The sequence below is a fragment of the Oreochromis niloticus genome, linkage group LG16 (genome assembly GCF_001858045.2).
Source record: "Oreochromis niloticus isolate F11D_XX linkage group LG16, O_niloticus_UMD_NMBU, whole genome shotgun sequence".
In the NCBI taxonomy this organism is placed as follows: Eukaryota; Metazoa; Chordata; class Actinopteri; order Cichliformes; family Cichlidae; genus Oreochromis; species Oreochromis niloticus.
Genome location: NC_031987.2, coordinates 5357604 through 5376599, shown reverse-complemented (window position 1 = coordinate 5376599; position 18996 = coordinate 5357604). Strand labels below are relative to the sequence as shown.

The following is an 18996-nucleotide window of genomic DNA, read 5'->3' as shown; positions in this document are numbered from 1 at the left end:
GAGGACGCAATAAATGGTTTAAAATGCCTTTGTTAGTTTTTGACATTTTCCATTAAACGGTTCTCAAATTTAACTTAAATCTGAGTGTTTCTTAGTCGACTAAGAAATTAGTCACCAGGAACAACTCTAATCCAGATTAAAGATTCAGATTAGATGACATCACCCATGATGGCATGTAATCACTAATGCTCACACTTATTCATATACATGCAAAAAAGTACTGGTAACTGCTCACACTACCCCTCAGCCTTCTATTAGATACATGATAGCAATCAACTTGTTCTCAAGTTATTGCATTCACAATCTTTTTATAAAACTGAAATTCAATTTTATTAGGTGCACTTATGGTATCGATGTGAAAATCCTAGGTGACTTCCTATTTGAGTTATTGCATTTACAAACTTGAGCATCCATGCTGGCCACCCAGACTGGTCATGCAAAGCATAATCCCCAAGTGCTTGGCAGAAACCTTGTGATTGCTCTGGTTGCTAGCAAATTTTGCAGTGGTAGTATGAATAGAAGTGACGGACTCGTCTACAAACACTGGTCAGCTACTGTCCGAACTGTTGTGAAATTGTGACACAAACCAGAAATGGAGACTTTTTAAATTCAGTTCCATTCAATTTTATTTATATAACGCCAAATCACAACACCAAAATTACCCTTAAGGCTTTTTATATTGTAAACCCTATTGTATTGTTGGCCCTACAATAACACAGAGAAAACCACAAAAATCAGTAGATTCCCTATGAGTAAGCACTTAGTGACAGTGGAAGAAAACTCCAGCAGGACCAGGTTCAGGGGGGGCTCAGACTGTTTGCCTCTAAAGTAAAATTTATAATCCTATGAGCCATGTTGTTGCAGCACTGAGCACAACTTCTACTTTGAAAGCAAACCTTGTTCATTTCTGGTTTGTGTTGCACTTATTCAGCTTTTGCTATTGCTGGGTTAGTAGTAAACAAATATTTACAGACAACAGCTCCAATCTGCTAGCAACCAAAGCAATCACCAGGAGGTTTTTGGTGTAGTGCCTTCTTTGTATGTGATTTCACTTATTGAGAGCCAGAAACTTCTGGGAACTATTCCCAACCAGTCACAGATTACACACTTCCCTCACAGTATAGCACATAACCCTTTAAACAGTATGTGTACGACTTTACATGAGAAACATCAACAGAAAAGATTGCCCGATCCTATACAATAATAAAGGAATGAAATTTTATGTATTTTTAATCCAAAAATTAGAATTTACCTGGGATCCCTGGAAGTCCAGGCTCACCACGCTCTCCTTTTTCTCCTTTAATTGCTACAACACAAAATACAAAGTTTTTCACATTACAAAATTACTCATAACTCTCTGCAGGTTTAATTAACATTGAACCCTCGAAAACCATGTGCTCTACTGCCAGTGATTTCTTCATTCATTTTTTTATTCAAATCTAGACTTGAAAGCTTAATCTCCTGACAGTGGAGTGTATATCCTTTGCAGGCTGAAGGAGCAGAACTGAAATGAAATTCATAGATTGTACTGTTTATCTCTGCAGACACTTTGAACCCTTTAAAAATCCTTCCTCCTTTCCCCTCTCATATTTACTGAAACTCTCTACCGTGATCCTTCTCTTTGAGGAATTTTATCCGACCATATATTTTTGTAATGTATTTTTTTTACACACTAAAACAATAAAACACGTGAAGATGACATACCTGGATAATTCCTTTCATCATACCGCTGTTAACAGAAGGGAAACAATCAACAACAACAGAGGAAAATAATCGGTAGGGAAGATGAGACATGAACTTTAACTGGCACATATAAATGTCAATTTAAAACCAGAGTTTTTGGAATCCTGTGTACTCACATTGAAACGGTCTAAAGGACTGGCTGGGCCAGGGGGTCCTGGTGGCCCAGGTGGTCCTGGAGGGCCAGGCACTCCCTAATGAAAACAAAGATATTCAATATTTTTGGAGGACTCAATAATTTTGTGAGTTTAATAGAAGGCTGTAAAGCTTTGGCTGGGATTTTGTGTGGCCACTCTTTGAGAAATGTGTTTGGCAACATATTTGGCATTTAAAAACAAAAGAAGAGCAGAGTGGGTTGTTCTTGTTTAATGAAGAACAAGTTGCTTTAGTAATGCTTAGCTAGATGAAATTTCACTTGAATGCAGTATTTAAAACCTAAGCAAAGGTGTCATAGTTGAATTAAGTTTCATTAAAAAATTGAAAAACAGAGCTAACAAATTAATGATGCTCAGTATATGTTTAGTTATAAAAGCTAAAACCAAAAAACAGAAAAGGGGAAAAAAGACTTAAAGATTTGTTGGGGTTAAAAAAAAACATTTATAATGTGCTAAAATTAACCTTTTAAGTTGAAAGTGACTCTGTATTTACACTCAGTGTGAAGAGTTCTGTGTGATGGCCAGTTGTCTTTAAAGTGACCTTTAACATGGGAACAGGGAAGTCACACAGTGCCTGTAAAAGACAGGCTTGAGGGATGTAAAGTAAGCTAATGTCATTAAACCATCTTTTCTGCTAAGCCTCCCAAGCTAAGGTATTGATAATAGTATTAATACTTACAGGGTAGCCAAGGCCAGATCCAACCCCTGGCTCTCCTTTCTCACCCTTATATCCATTTATCCCAGGACGACCCTGAAGGGAGAAAGTTATTGATTTATTTGTCTTTTGTTGAACTTGGAAAATAGTATGGTTTTTATCTTTTTGTTTCTAAGGTAAAAAGAAAAAAATGGTATAGAATACACTTCACTATGGTCAGTCTTTAGTAAAGTAGTACGAAAGAAGCACTTACAGGTCTTCCAGGCATTCCAATTTCACCTTTCAGTCCAGGAGGCCCATATGGTCCCTGCACATATAAATTATATAATTAAACACGCTGTGAATTGACTGGTGATTGAATAAGGCAATTTAAATAGTTTCAGTACATTAACCAAAAAAAGTCTTAGAAATGGAAAACCTTACAGGGGGCCCAACAGGTCCTGGAAGTCCTCTGTCTCCCTGCATGCATGGTTTGGGGGATGATTAGTTTCAAGAACAAAATGATCATCACAAAACACACCAAAGACCAAGAGTACATCAACACATGATAGATATAAATGCAGATAGTCAAATTCACTGAGACTCACCTTTGGCTGTGCCAAATTCAGAAAATTTCCATCAGGGCCAATAACCAAGCCTGGCTCACCTTTTTCACCCTGAACACGGAGCAACAAGACAACAAATACTCAATAACAGAAATGATCAGAGCAGCCAAATGAAAAGTCTAACATATAATGTAGACTTTACCTTCTCACCATAGCCTGGAGGACCAGGATCTCCTCGGTCACCTTTTGGCCCCATGGGACCCTGCAATATATTAAAAAATACAATAATATACATGAAAACATCCCATTAGATCAGTTAGATTTGACAGCACCCAACGTTTTGTTGCCATGAAGCAAAGAAGCCAATATAATGGGCCTTCTCATTGATAATTAATGACTATGACATTAGTATAAAGAATAATTTGTTGATTGCTAAATTATAGGAATGAATATGGCTAAATTTATAAATACAGGTATCAGTAGGTCACCTACCTACACACCCCATTCTCCTGATTTACATACAAGCTAGCGCTCTAAACATGCGTTTATCTCAAAGTAATCCCTGACTAATACAGCATTACAGTATTGTTTCAAAAGAATTCCACAAAATGATATCATCTGATTCTCACATTCACGTAATTACATATTAAAGTTTTAATATTGTGCATATGGTTATACAAGAAAACACAATTATGTAACAGAGGCAGACTCACAGGAAATCCAGCTCGACCAGGTAAACCAGGCCCACCCTGTAGAGGAAAACAAAACCACACCTCTGTTTAACTTGATTAGATCAGTTTTATTCGTTTTCCTTAATACCAGCCAAACATTTGTTTATCAGTAACTACAAGCAAATCCACACACAGTTTATGGCTAACACGAATTAAGGCTAAAAATGCAGGTTGTGAAGTTAAGTGCTGCTTTTGCTTGGTGTAGGTGAATGAAAACCAGTGTTTGTTTGTTGGCTGTCACTTTTCCACAGTTGTTACAACACTGTAAATTTGTAATGAGCAGTGAGGTTTCTTTTGAATACCATAATTGTATGCCCTGCTGTGTGGTATAAATCTTAGTAGAAGCTGTTTGTCATGTTTCAGTTGACAGCCCACTTTATAAGGCAACTACTCCTTATAGTCACAAATGCAAACATTTAAAAATATGGCAGAAGAAGTTGTAAAATGTTCCCCTGGATTTTTCCTTTGAGTACCACTTACTTTTCCAGTGGGATCTGTTGCCACTATCAACTTCAAAATGGGCGTTGGCCCTTATTTGCCAGTATCAGCAAATATCGAGGCTGGTATGGATCTACAGGTCCATGCTCACCGTGATACCAGTGTTAGGGCTATTTTGTAACATGTTGATATTGGTATTATTGTGCAATATTGTGTTAGTCCAGGTTTTTCCACTGTGTGATTACAGAGCCTATGCATATTTCATGCTCTGCAGTATGCATAAAGGTGAAGAAGCACTAGTTGATTGAAATTGTTTTGTTTTTTTCTCTTTTCAAAGGCCATCGGCTGAGATTCTGCCACAGACTGTGGATTCGCCTGATGATTAGAAATGAAGGTATCACTTACTGGTACCCTTTGAGGGTAACCAAAGCTGCATGACTCAACATTAGGAAGCAAAATTGTAGGATGTCCAGGTAAATTGTTAAAAATAATGTTAGTGTTAATACCAGTTGTAACATTTCTGGGTTGTGACATGGACCACAAGCATGCTTGAATCTGTGCAAGTAACATGAAGTGAAACACCTCTTTGTCTTTAGTCCAAGAACACCTTCAGAGTTCAAACATACCTGAGGGCCAGCTCTGCCAACGACTTCATCAAACTGTGGAAAAGACAGACATTACCATCAGGTTTGGATTTTAGCTTCATACAAACTCAAACAGCAGTGCTCATCGCTTGTTGCTTACATTGCCTGATGTCTGGTAGACGATTTGTCCTGGTGGTCCAGGTGGACCTGGTGGACCGGGTAGTCCAGTTCCATCTCGACCTGGTTCACCCTAAAACCAGAAAGAGAGGGGGAAAAAAAAATTATTAGCATCAGGTAGTGAAAGCTTATCACATAATTAATATGACAGAAGATTAAGGAAGGCTACTGTGGTAGGAGATATCATTTGTGTTATATCTTAGTAATGAGTGCTTTGTAGTAAAACACGTGCAATCATAATTAAAAATGATATTCACCCTCTCTCCGTTGTCTCCTCTGTCACCCTTTGACCCCTGTAAAATTCAAAGAGTGAGATACATTAGCAACAGAGAAACCTGTATTTCAAATGACCGGTCTGCAGACTAAGCTCATTATATGAAACTTTCAAACAACAAAAGTTGGTTTTTTTCATATATCAGTTTTAATATACAAGTTGTCCATGAATGCCAGCATGAAAAAGTCTATTCCAAAGATAAAGAAGATAAAAACTTGGAGAAATTATATCATATGTAAATATTCTTCAACTAATCTGTCTAATTCAGAGATTTAATGTAATCTTTATTTATTAAGTCGTTTTTGTTGTTGTTTTTTTACCGGAGGTCCAGGGAAGCCATCCAGGCCTGGTTGCCCATCTCTTCCAGCAGGACCTTCATCACCCTTCTCACCTGGTCTGCCGGGCAAGCCGGGGTTACCCTGCAGAAGAACACTCAATTTGAGCTGGTGGCAAACAAAATTATAAACGAAGAAGAAGAAACTGGCAGCAAACAGGAAACAGAGCAGGAACTTGAACTTCTAAATCTTGCTTCCGTGACTTCATGTGGAACACATCAAGCTAGATTTGATGTTTCGCAAGAAGGAGGGCAAAACTTAATGCAAAGGGCGATGATAATCAGTGTCGACTGTTGGTTGGATGGATGTTGGTCTCTAACAACTAATTACAAGAGTAAACTATTTATATGGACTTAAAGCACATGTTGTTTTTTTGTGATCATACTTCAAGCTCTCCAACTCAACATAAATTATAATTTACTTACTGGAAGTCCAGGTAATCCAGGAGGACCCTGAAAGCACATATTTGTTTGGGTTATTTGGTAGTTCATGTATAGCTTCTTCATCCTTCATCATGTATTTGCCGTTTCCTCGTAAAAATTGTTTGAACACTTCTAAAAACATTCTCACAGAAATCTGCAAGCTACAGATCATGTTGGTTTTAAAGAAACCTTTTAATCAGATGGCTTATAGACTGTTGACCCTTGATGGAACCATATTTGATCATTTAAATGGACATCAAAACTGGCCATCCCATAATTCACTGTAAGGTTGGGTTTCTTCTAGCCAATCAGGAAAGATCGGGTTATGGGACAGCTAGTGACATTAGTGTATCTGACCTATCACCAATGGCCCAGAACCATGTCAGAATTTGGAAAGTTGAGTTTTTCACCCTTACCTACGCCAAAATTTATGGTTATAATATCAGAACTAACTGGGGTAAATTGATAAAACCCTTGCATTATATATAGTTCAATAGGTATTGTTAGTGTTGGATTTCTATAAATTTGGTGATACCATATTGGATCATATGACTTGGTCACTTAAAACTAACACAAGTGGTGGTAGGTCAGTCATTCACGAGCCATACTTGTTATTTCTAAAAAAAATTAAAGTACCTTATCATAAACTCACTGTAGGACAGTAGTGGTCAACAGTATATTGGATGTTGCCATGACTACACAGTGATCCAATAGAAAGTTTACCCCATTTTAAGGGCTTTTCAGGCTCCATATACAAGAATATGTAAATTTGTTTGTTTTATAGCCTTATAGCAGTTTTTTAAATATATATTTACATTGCATATATTTGTGTTTGTTTTTAATCTAAGTCTTATTACCGTTAAAATGATTTAGTCAGTCAATATTTGGAATTTATTTTGATTTATGAATGAAAAAAGGGCTGCAACATAATGTTATTTTAACTTACTTTGATATATTTACAGTTTCTATGGTAATATATTTTGTTTTCACTAAATCTAAACTTCCCTGTCATTGTTCCTTCATAGTTGCCTGGATTTTGCTTTAAAATGCTTCCTGCTTGTCTCTTTTATGGAATCCAGCCCATCGAGTACCATGCTATAGAATAGCACAACCTATATAAGGGTGTATACACGTGTTCAGTTCAGTGAATGAACATTTCCATGTATTATAAAGGTTTAAGCAAGTACTATTGCTTATTCAAATTTTTACTCTGAATTTAAGCCTTACATAAAATTATCTTCTGAAGTCGGTAAGAACACGTGTACCTGTATTCCATCTGGTCCTCCGATGCCAGGACGTCCATTGAAACCACCAGCAGAGCCCTCCATGTCATCCTTCAAATAAAATGTTTTAAATTGCATTTTGGAGATTAAATGTTTTTTGCAAAAGAAACATAGTAAAGCTAGCATGTCACAAGTCTGTCACATTTTGCAGTCATCTGACAACGTTTTGGAGCTGGGGAGGGGAAAACTCTGGAGACTGATCAAAACATTTCCAGTAAATATTTTACCTTATAAGCCAATCACTATATGTACGTAGCTAAATATATCTACTTTCACCCAACCATTCATCCATCCTGCTGCTTATCCGGGTTGGAATGATAGGGGCAGAAGTCTAAGCAGAGAAACCAGACCTCCTTCTGCTTGCCCACCTCCTCTAGCTCTTCAAAGATCAGGTCATGCCTCAGTGTGGAGGTCGCCCCTCCCTAAACCCATATCCACCGGAGGTTTCTTCCTGTTAAAAAGGAGTTTTCCCTTCCACTGTCGCCAACTGCTTGCTCATAGCAGGTTGTCTGATTACTGGGGTTTCCTCTGTATTATTGTACTGTCTTTATCTTAAAATGTAAAGCACCTTGAGGTAACTGTTGTTGGGATTTGGTGCTATACAAGTAAAATGTAATTAAATTTGATAACTTACAAATCCAACTCGATAACTTGGTCCAGGAGGCCCGGGAGGTCCAGGAGGCCCAACTGGTCCCCTGGGTCCAGGCAGACCAGCTAATCCTGGCTCTCCTTGAGTTCCTGGTAAACCACGTTCGCCTTGAGCACCCTGTAGGGCAAAAATTAAATAAATTAATCAAAGCAAATAAGAGATTTAATACTTAGTAAAGTGCATAATAAACAACAGTCGCCTCACAAGGGCCTTGACTGTTTTTGTGATTTGGCACTGTATAAATAAAATTGTATCTTTATTTATTCAATTCAATGTGTTTTTAATTAATTGGGATGTATCATCCAATACTAAACATGCAGCCATCAGAGTACTTGGAAGGAGTTTTCAAAGCACACACTGTTTTGCACAAAACCCATGCTCACTGTCCTGGGACTAAATTTAGACGTCAGAATATGTGAAATAAAACACATCCAGTTCTCAGATTAGACTTAAAGTCAAGTCTGCAACTGACAGTATTTGACAGACATTTGCATATTGTTAGAAGACACAAATCCCCTTTGATGGCTGACACGCTGGAGCCCAGTTACCTGCAGATGGGAAAGCTTAGGAGAGGAGGAGGAGGAGGATAAATAGTGAGGCAGCAGATTGGTGAGAAAAGAAAAGTAGGAACTTGGCTGAGGAAGAGAAAGGGATAGGAAAAGTTTTAGAAGTATTACATGACACACTGGTTATCCTGTGGGTGCCTGTACATAGTTGGAGTATCCCAAAAGCGTGCCATAAACTTTGAAATTTATTTACCTTCTTCTCAGGATTGTCTAAACAATTCTTAACTACCAAAGCAAGTTACATCAAGAGCACTTTACATTTGGCCATAGTAGAGAAAAATGACACTAACTTTGAGATAAAATCTTTAAAAAGGAAAGAAGAGAGAAAAAAATAGGTCATGAATTCACACCTTTTCTCCAATTGCTCCTGGAAGACCCAGCTCGCCAGCATCACCCTATTTTAGGAAACAGTGACAACACTTATCAACACCATTTAAAGTTGAATAGAAACTTGAAATAAGAACTATGAACAATTTTCTTACTTTCAAAAAATCTAAAAGCAGCTGTGGACATATTGTGTCTGCTGCCTGTCCAAAGAGTGAGCAATTTACTCATCAGCATTCCCTTAGTAGCTTATAGTTGGTAGCCAGTGGACATTTAAGGATATAGTCGCATAGAAAACTCTTCCTACTGTATTTCCCACCCCTAATATTTCTGGTTGAAATGAGTAGCGTTTGCGTCATGTGTCACAGGGCAGTATCCTTTGCTCCCAGCGGTACTCAGCTCAGATGAATCTTTTTTAAAATTTAGATTCGTTTAATCCAGTACCCAAGTACTTTCGATTGCCAACACTTAGCTTACCTGTCACACCACCAAATCACTGAAATTTCATTGAGACTTCCTGTAGAGGCTTCCAGTGTTCACACTTGCATTTACATCTATGGCAAATTTAGGACTACCAGTTATCCAGTCCAGAGGGGAAGCTAGAAAACCCAGAGATCCACACACTCCTTTCCATCCTACACTAGGAAAGTCAAAGCTAGTTAGCATAGCTTGACAGCTTTTTTTATTGCCGTTCTCTCTGGATTTTAACTTTTGCTCTTGACACCAGCAGCTACTGCACACTTCTAGCGTTTATTACACATTATATGAAATGTCATTTTAGTTCAGAATATTAAATATCAGGTTTATTTAGTTCTAAGAGAAGAAACTATTATCTTCATAGTCTTTACCTTCTCCCCGTTGGGACCAGGAGCTCCTGGTTTGCCATCAGTACCCGGTATGCCAGGCAAGCCCTAGAGGCCAAAAGATTAGGATCAGATAGACATTATTAGCTGATTATTGATATTTGGTTAGACTGAGAAGTTACTTCAGAGAGTTTGAGTGTTGATATATGTATTAGTTAGTCATGTTGGGAGCCTGACACTTACAGGTTTACCAGGTGCCCCATCTTTTCCTGGTGGTCCGAATGCTGCAGAACTCGATGCTGTTTCAGCTGTAGAGGGGCCTGGAAGACCAGGAGGTCCGGGGGGGCCTGGGGGACCTGGTAGCCCAGGTAGACCCTGCATTTAAAAAAACAAAACAAAAACATTCAAATCGATTACATTTTGACTTTCACCTGAATATAAACATATATAGACAAAAACAGGGATAATTAGAGAAGTAAAGTTTTTTCTCACCCGAATAGATTCCAGATCAGGGAATCCTGAGGCCTCCATATCCTCAAAGGTCTGAAATATATTTGAAATTAGGATAATCTTTTAAATACAAACATCATTAAGCACTAAAATCAGCTGAAGCTCACAGATCTGAATCCTGGTCCTGGGGGTCCTGGAGGACCCGGAGGCCCCCTCGGGCCTGGATGGCCTTCTCCACGGTCTCCCTGTAAGTACAACATTTGTTAAGACAAGGTAGGTCTGCTGAGCACAGATGCACTTTAAATGATTCTTTTTACAGCTTCTGTTTTTTTTCCTTTCCTGTTACTCTGTCAGTGTATCTAACCTTCTCTCCTTTGGCTCCAGAGTCTCCTGGGGTTCCAGGGAAGCCTGGAGGTCCTTGAGCACCCTGTATTGAGAAAATCATCATGTTAGGGCACTTGAGATGTCGTGACATGCCTTTTCTGTATTTAAAGTCATACATTATTAAAAACAACTTACAGTTTTTCCATCCTCACCAGGATCGCCCTGCAAGATGAATAAAGAATGACATGAGTTAGAAGTCAGGCTAGTATATAAATAAATCAGCTTGACCACAGATTTTAAATTCAGCGCTGTGTGAGTAGGATGTAGAAGTATCTCATAACAGGAACTACTGACATTCAAGCAAATTGATGTGTTGTCAGATTAATTAGTTTCCTTAGTTTTCTTGTATTTTATCAGTTTATGTGCGTTGCACTTTCTCAGCACTATGTAAAAGCAATCATTGAATCATACATGTAAACATGCAAACCATGACAGATACAGTAACGTTGGTTGAACAGTAACAGCACATTTGTGTTTGGTGTTTTCTAGTAAGCAAATAATTTTCAGTTGACTAACTGGCTCTCCATCAGCTCCTGGAGGGCCCTGGGGGCCTGGTGCTCCAGGTGGTCCTCTGGGTCCGGGAACTCTCGAAACTGAGCCGTCACTGCCAACTGTATGCTCGGGTGCAGGTCCTGGAGGACCAGGGGGCCCCGGGGGTCCAGGTGGGCCTGGCTCACCCTTTACACCTTTATTGCCAAAGCCTGCGCTGCCCTAGAAATGGAAAGCATCGTTGCAGGAAAAACTTTGAAATGTAATATTCTCACTGTTTGTCTTTCTAAAGTGCATCTGTAACATTAGATAACAACTAGAGAAACGATACAAACAGTTAAACTGGATTTGTAAGAGAGGAGACCGGGCCTTTGCGATCGTGGCACCTAGACTCTGGAATAACCTCCCTGTACATATTCGTATGGCCGAGTCTATCCGGTCTTTTAGATCTCGTCTTAAAACTTATCTGTTTACTTTGGCCTTTGATTCTAACTAGTTGGCTGATTTTAGCTTATTGTGTTGTTACCTATTGTTTGTTGTCCTATTTTATTGTTTGTTTTAATTGTCTTGTGTTTTGACTGACTGTGAAGCACTATGGTCAACACTGTTGTTTTAATATGTGCTATATAAATAAACTTTGATTTGACTTTGATTTGTAAGGCACCATTTTTAGAGTGTGCCTAACATTTAACAGCTAAAACACTACTTAAGAGAAACCTGATGCATGTTAAGAGGTTTGAAGCAGAGTTGTTCACCCAAGGAACCATGAAGAGCAGGCACACCCATTTAATTTTAGTAGTTTATTACATGTGTATTCTTCAGCCACTAAAATCATAGAGCTACAAGTGAGAGAGAGGAAAATGTCTTACTCACCTTTTCTCCCTTTGTCCCAGATTCTCCCTGAAAATAGAAGAGACAGTAAAGCCAATGATTAAACAATTTCTCTATTTAGACCTGAAAAAATAGCAGGCATGAAGTACATCCCCAGTGTCTCATACTGTGGCTGAGGTGGCATCAATAGAAATCAAATCCAGAATCAAAACTACATTCACTTAAAAAAAAATGCTACACATGATCATATTTCACTTGTTGCATGTCAGTTTCACAATTTTACCTGTGCATACATTTAGACCAGCGCACTTTATGCATGTGTCTCGTGCCAGAAGATAATGAGGTCAGTATAGATTCATTTTGATTTTCTCGTTTTCCGTTATCATTGTGAAAAATGCAGTTCGACTTTCACAATTACGAAATAAGAACACAAATGTAGTTTTCTTTCAGAATAAAATAAAAACTATGACACACAAAGCTGTCTGTCAGAGTGTTTGTTTCTTTGCCTAAAAAACTTTCTAGACTATCAGTAGTTAAGCAACCAAACTTGGCACACACGTCCATCGCTGAAGCCCCTGAAGGTTCTCATCTATGTCGGAAATTATTATATCACCATGATGCCTGGCAACCACTTAGATGCTAAAAACAGCCCATTTTAGCCAACAGCACCTTATAAAAGCATCCTGTCATTTTATTTTTACCAGCATCTTAACATTTTATTTATATCCACAAATGTTTAACTATGTTATATATTATGTTGCCTTGTAAACACAGAGCAATGTGCTAAATGAACTATTTTCAGCATATCAACAACATCTAGCACCCCCCAATGTGATAAAGTACATTAGTTTGCCAGTAGCACAAATAGGCCAATCAACAATATACGAGACTGTCAGTAATGTGTTGATATTCCATTAGAAATTTGCTGCTCCCCCTAGTGTTCCCTCAGGGTATTTTTACCACATCTTCTTCACTGCTACTCTTCTTTTCCAACCAACGGTAAGGTTCTTGAAGTGTGGCTCTTAGTAACAGTTTATGTTAAGATAAGGAAAGGATACACTACTGTATGCTTCATTCATAATCTTCGCCCTATATCAAATCTCCCCTTTATTTCAAAAATTCTTGAAAAAGTTGTTGCCGCCCAGCTTCATTTACATCTCAATGACCATAATCTCTATGAACAATTTCAATCTGGTTTCCGCCCCAATCATAGCACAGAAACTGCTCTGTTAAGAATTACCAATGACCTCCTGATGGCAGCAGATTCTGGTCTCCTATCCATTCTCATCCTTCTTGATCTTAGTGCGGCGTTTGATACCATTTCTCACAATATTCTCCTGAACCGGTTAGCTTCCATTGGTATTAGTCATACCCCCCTTGCCTGGTTTACCTCCTCTCTCTCAGACCGCACTCAGTTTATCCAACTTAAATCCCATTCTTCAACTCTCTGTCCTGTTTCTGCTGGTGTGCCCCAGGGTTCAGTATTGGGGCCTCTTTTATTCATTATTTATATGCTTCTTCTTGGTTATATATTCCGAAAATATAATATAAATTTCCACTGTTATGCCGATGACACCCAGCTCTACCTTTCTTCTAAACCCAATTCATCCCTCCCACCTACCTCCCTCTCAGACTGTCTTATTGAGATTAGATCCTGGTTCTCCTCCAATTTCCTCAAACTCAACAGTAATAAAACTGAAGTTTTACTTGTCGGTACACCATCTATCTTAACCAAATCCCACAGCTTTTCCATTAACATTGAAAATTCTCCCACCCTTCCCTCCCCTCAGGTTAAGAGTTTGGGCGTCATACTTGATAATACTCTTTCATTCCAGTCTCACATTAATTACATAACCCAGTCTGCTTACTTCCATTTACGTAATATTAACCGACTCCGTCCCTTCCTTACCCCTTATGCTGCTGCCATCCCTGTCCATAGTCTTATTACATCCCGTATTGATTACTGTAATTCCCTCCTATTTGGTCTTCCGAAAAGGTCCCTTCATAAACTCCAACTTCTTCAAAATTCTGCAGCTCGGATCATAACCCGTACTCCGTTAAGTGCTCATATTACCCCAGTTCTTCAGCAGCTTCACTGGTTGCCCATAGAAGCCAGGATAAATTTTAAAATCTTACTTCTTACATACAAGTGTATCCATAAATCTGCTCCTTCATATTTGTGTGACCTGCTCCATATCACCACTGTTTCCCGCCCTCTCAGATCATCATAACCTTCTATTCATCTTACTGTTCCATCCTCACACCTTATTACTATGGGAACAGAGCTTTCAGTCGCTCTGCTCCCCGGCTCTGGAACTCTCTTCCCCCTGCACTAAGAAATATTGACTCCCTCTCTGTATTTAAGACACAGCTCAAAACACATCTGTTTAAACTGGCTTATTCGCTTTAATGCTGATTTTATCTGTTGTCACGCTCTGTTTTGTAATTTTAACTTATTTTATGTATTTTATGACTACTGTTCCTTTTATTAATTGTGTTTTTTTGTAAGGTGACCTTGGGTTTCTGAAAGGCGCCCTCAAATAAAATGTATCATTATTATTATTATTATTATCAACGACCGTTTAATGATATAGCACATAGAGTGCGCCCGTGAGAGCGTTTTCATTTAATTTGAGCGCTTAAAACGTGGACAAACACTATTACAACTAACAAAGCTGACAATGGTTACAAAAAACAACTTCATAACCCAATATAAAAATAACAATTTTAAGCCAAATCTCACTATTCTACAGACAAACAGTTGTGCTGTCCAAACATGCATCCTTCAGGAAGCCTTAAATAAGAAACTGTTTCAAGCATCACCAGATAACTACATTTATTTTATCCACCATAAAGGCTGAAACATGTCTTCGAGTCCAAACCTTTTCTCCACGGGATCCACTCCTTGAGCTGGAGCCAGAGCCTGCTTCTCCCTTCGGCCCAGCTGGACCCCTCTCTCCCTTCTCCCCTCTGTCCCCTTTGTCGCCCTTCTGTCCTTTAGCCTCGACTGGCCCGAGAAAACAACAGCAGAGGGGAGAGTCATTAATATCCTCATGAAAACCTCTCAAAAATGAGTAACGACTGTATCCCACATCCCAAACAATAAACAGGACATTTCCTGCTCCCAAAAGAAGAGGAAGGGGTAAAAGAAAATGACTTTTTGCCTGATGGTGCACGAATCTGTGTGTGTGCACAGCCATAATTTTCAGCCATGTAAAGGTTTAACGGTAGTGACTGAATACCTGCCCACACCCACATGCACAGATACCATGATAATATTCACGTGCGACCGGGTTTGACCTCCAACTGTTCTCAGTTTGAGCGTGAAGCTGGTCACTTTAAACAGTGCTCACATGCACAGCAAAATGATGCCCACTGCAAGAACATCTTCAATATTACAGGTTTAAGAAAATAAAAAAATAAAAAATAGCTGGAATAAAATAATACCACAAGAAACCGCATCAGCAGCCAAAGCCAACAGGTAACTATTCCTGCACACTTCTTCAGTTCTCTAATTTGTTTAAGAAATTAAATATTTCTTAAATATTTACTTTTTTCCACTTCCTTGCTCGTTCACTCTTAGTTCTTCAAATTTCTCTGTGAATGTAGTTTTTCAGGGCATTACAGCCATCAATGCCCAAATTTTAACATTTCAACCACCGTTAATGAATTCAAGAGCATTTACGTATATGCATGCACTCCTGTACCTGTACTTATTTGCATGTTTAATCCATTTGAAGTCGTGCTTCAAAGCTACACATGCCATAAGCAGAGCATCTCGACAAACAGCAGAAGAGATGCAGGATTTGGATGCTTTGTCTGTGTTTTTAAACTACCATCAACCCACCTTGTGGCCCACGAAGGGCGGGGCTGGACTCCACAGAAAGTGAAACGTACTGGGAGTCCCTTGCTGAACACAATATAAAAAGACAGTGTAAATGAAGTTTCCACAATTCCTCGAGTCAGCTACAAAGAAGTTTTGGGACACAAGCCAAACATTTTGTTCATAAGCTCTGATAGTAAACTGTTTTTTTGTCCTGTGTGATAAGTCTTGATACTGTTTTGTCCATCATCAACCCTGGTGCAAACCAGAGCTATTAGCAACGTAATGCTTGGACATGATGTGCAGCATACCTGAAAATGCAAGGATAGTTAGGCTTGGGCAGTACTACAGTGAGAGCACACAGAGTGTTTAGTAATCCCAACATCTTTTGGCTGAATTGAAGTAATGTATTATAGCACACTACATAAAAACACCATCAGATTGCAGTATGTACTAGTAAACAGTCAGCTGAGCTAAGTAAACTATGAATGACTTTAAGATTAGATGAAGCATAACTAGGAAAGTGTTGATAAACTGGTTGAGCCAGACAATACAGAAAGCTTGTAGCTTAAGAGGGCAGCACCTGGCAAAGTGGCCAACATCACTAACTCCTAGGCAGGTGTCCAGATGCAGGCAGCTGTAACAACTCGTAGTCTACTAGGTTTCATTAATTAAGTTAAATCAAGTCACAAAGTGGACCTCAAGACTTTGTTTATGCCATTTGTGCCTTTTAGAGCAGTTTGAAAATGATATAGCTTGCTGTGAGATATAGACCTTTCAAGCAGTTTGTGCTTCAGGTTTGATGACTGAACATGTCGTAATTTATTAGTCTCTTACTCTGCACTACTTTGAATATGTAAGCGTGTTTTTGGACTGCGCACATACAGTCTAAGCCCTTGATTATACTTTCTACAGCTCAGAGTCGGATCAACTGGGGCCAGAGTGACGTAAATTCTGTCATGAGAGGGTGAGCACGTGGGTCCATCGACTGAGACTGTATCCTTAACAGTGTATAATCAAAGCTTAGCTAACAGATTAGCACTTGTTTCTCTCTCACATATCATTACTCCTGAGAGAAAAAAAAAGATCATCTTGAGGTTTGCTATATCCATCTTTTACACACAAAATTATCAATACTGTGACTTTTGATGGTTTCCACTTTCCCCTTTATTAATTAGTACACATAACACTAATGGTGTAGGTTAAGTCTTTAAAGTACAGAAGACAAATTATTATTTATACTAGCAGTATGTGAGATACTACTAGTATATGAGGATACATTGTTCTGAATACATTCTCAAATAAATTCATTATGAAAGCATAAAAAAACGCGAGATGACATTTTTGTTGTTCAAATGAGAAATAATTCAGCTTCCATAGTGTATTGCTTATGTTGACCACTAGATGGAGACATTTGTCAGCAAATCTGTTCATAACGAGCCCGGACTGGTTCAGCTATGCACGTTTAACGAATATGACCGTGGCAGTGGCAACATGTAGCGCCATTAAACTCCTCTAGTTATACCCGGCAGGTGAGCCTGTGTCAGCATGTGGAAGTGTAGAGCTTATTTTCCATCTTTGAAAGTAAAATAAATTTATTAAAGACACTGACATTCGCTAGGGGCTGATTCAAAAGAACCTGTAAAAACACGGGGGTTGCATGAAAAGATGAACTGAAAATGAATAAATCCAAGTCTGGTGTCACATAAACTCACCAGTCTCATCATTCCTGGTCATCGGTGGGTGCGGAATGGGCCTCAAAGTTGGACGAGCCGTCTGCAGAAAAATAACAACATGACAGACAGAGATGCATATTTAAAAAGGGCAGGAGGTGACATTTGCTGAAAGCTGCAGTGATCTTGCTCTAGATTTTATGGCTCGGTTTCCCTCCATCCACTCTGCTGAAGAGCCCTGGAAATAATCCTGCAGCCTGGGAAAAAGTTATCTTTGTTAACATTGATGCCAAACAACCCCAACCAAAATGAGTCATGTTTCGGTACTGCTGTGCCATTCATCTGCATTAATGTTTACAGACTGTGCAGCCAAAGCTCTCTTAATAACTAACAAAACTGTTTCCCAGCTCTACACTAACCCTTTTGAAAAACATGATTGAGTCAACGTGTGCTTTCCAAGTTAGAGAACCAGTACCAGATTTTCTTTCATTTACTGGCAAACTGCTTTTGTTGTCAAGTCGACTGTAATTGCCGTTTTTGTGTTAATCGCTGTCAGACATCTCATGCTTGGGTTCTGTAGCAGACCTCCTCTGCTGACGAGGAACACAATCCACAGTGTGTTCAGTCATGCTGTTGCTGCTGCCTTATTGGTTTGGTATTAATAGAAAAATGTTGTGCGAACACTGTTTGATTAGCATGCGAATTACACAGTTAGGTCCATAACTTGATGGACAAAAACACAACTTGTGTAGTTTTGCTTCTGTACACCACCACAGTGGATTTTAAGTCAGTTAAAGTGCAGATGTTCAGCTTTAATTCAAGGTGGTTAAAGGTGTTGTTTGAACTGTTGAGAAATTGCAGACAGATGGAGGCAGTGGCCAAATCAAAAATCTGGTACTTCAAATCTGGTACCAAAAGGCCTGAAAGACCACCGAACACAACGAAAGTGAATGATCGCAGAATTATTTCCATCGTTAAGAAAAACAACTCCAACTAAAATGCACATCTCTAATAGAAATAGAAATACGGACGATTTACAACAAGGGACAAACCAGTGGTTACCAGTGATTAGACTTTGAAAACAATCTCTTACCATAGTGATAAGAAGAAAAAGCATGAAGAACAAGAGAAAAAGCTCATGATCCATGATTTTCTGTCAGAAAGGCTGGAGGTAGTGTTAAGGCATGGGTCTGTATGTCTATGAAGGATGAATTGTGAAGTATACAGAGCTATACTCTCTGCTTCGCTGTGACAGAGCTTCACACTGCAAACGGATAACGATCTAAAGCTTACTGCAAAAGCAACCCAAGAGTTTCTCAAGACAAAGAAATCTGATATTTTGGATGGCCAAGTCAGTCACCCGATCTCAACCCCAGAAAGAGCAGACTTTCCAGTTAATAAAGAGCAACCTGAAGGCAGAGAGACCCCACAATTAAGCTACGCGAGCAATAAAGGCTTAGAGTTTGGTGTTGTCCATGAATTCTACACTTCAGGCAGTCATTCAATTCAAAGGATTGACACGGGCAAAATGCTCACATGCAAGCGTAATTAGACTCATTAGGTCTTTGTTTTTGTCCCTTCAATAGAAAAGTTACGAGCAGTTTTTTTTTTGACAAAGAAAAGACAGTATGCAGTCTGCCGACAATCCTGTGTTACTAAAATCAG

At 38.9% G+C, this 18996-nt stretch overlaps 1 protein-coding gene and 1 long non-coding RNA gene across 2 annotated transcripts in view; one reads left to right on the top strand and one right to left on the bottom strand.

Annotated features, from left to right (window-relative positions):
* LOC102081885 (uncharacterized) overlaps nt 1–5992 on the top strand; it is an 84705-nt gene extending 78713 nt beyond the window's left edge. The window contains exons 2-4 of the long non-coding RNA XR_265978.2: nt 4602–4737; nt 4861–4951; nt 5625–5992. This is a non-coding gene — a long non-coding RNA (uncharacterized LOC102081885). The remainder of the gene's footprint in view (nt 1–4601; nt 4738–4860; nt 4952–5624) is intronic.
* Nucleotides 1–18996, bottom strand: part of col18a1a (collagen type XVIII alpha 1 chain a) — a 44057-nt gene that overhangs the window by 6890 nt on the left and 18171 nt on the right. The window contains exons 5-32 of the mRNA XM_013270232.3: nt 17374–17434; nt 15683–15745; nt 14718–14842; nt 11878–11904; nt 11032–11226; nt 10651–10677; nt 10496–10558; nt 10299–10376; nt 10174–10224; nt 9925–10056; nt 9727–9789; nt 8905–8949; nt 7974–8105; nt 7322–7390; nt 6060–6086; nt 5620–5718; nt 5283–5318; nt 5009–5098; nt 4891–4923; nt 3809–3844; nt 3298–3357; nt 3138–3206; nt 2974–3009; nt 2804–2857; nt 2575–2646; nt 1860–1934; nt 1705–1729; nt 1253–1306 (exon numbers count right to left, since the gene is read on the bottom strand). Coding sequence (XP_013125686.1) covers nt 1253–1306; nt 1705–1729; nt 1860–1934; nt 2575–2646; nt 2804–2857; nt 2974–3009; nt 3138–3206; nt 3298–3357; nt 3809–3844; nt 4891–4923; nt 5009–5098; nt 5283–5318; nt 5620–5718; nt 6060–6086; nt 7322–7390; nt 7974–8105; nt 8905–8949; nt 9727–9789; nt 9925–10056; nt 10174–10224; nt 10299–10376; nt 10496–10558; nt 10651–10677; nt 11032–11226; nt 11878–11904; nt 14718–14842; nt 15683–15745; nt 17374–17434 — 1897 coding nt within the window. The remainder of the gene's footprint in view (nt 1–1252; nt 1307–1704; nt 1730–1859; nt 1935–2574; nt 2647–2803; nt 2858–2973; nt 3010–3137; nt 3207–3297; nt 3358–3808; nt 3845–4890; nt 4924–5008; nt 5099–5282; nt 5319–5619; nt 5719–6059; nt 6087–7321; nt 7391–7973; nt 8106–8904; nt 8950–9726; nt 9790–9924; nt 10057–10173; nt 10225–10298; nt 10377–10495; nt 10559–10650; nt 10678–11031; nt 11227–11877; nt 11905–14717; nt 14843–15682; nt 15746–17373; nt 17435–18996) is intronic.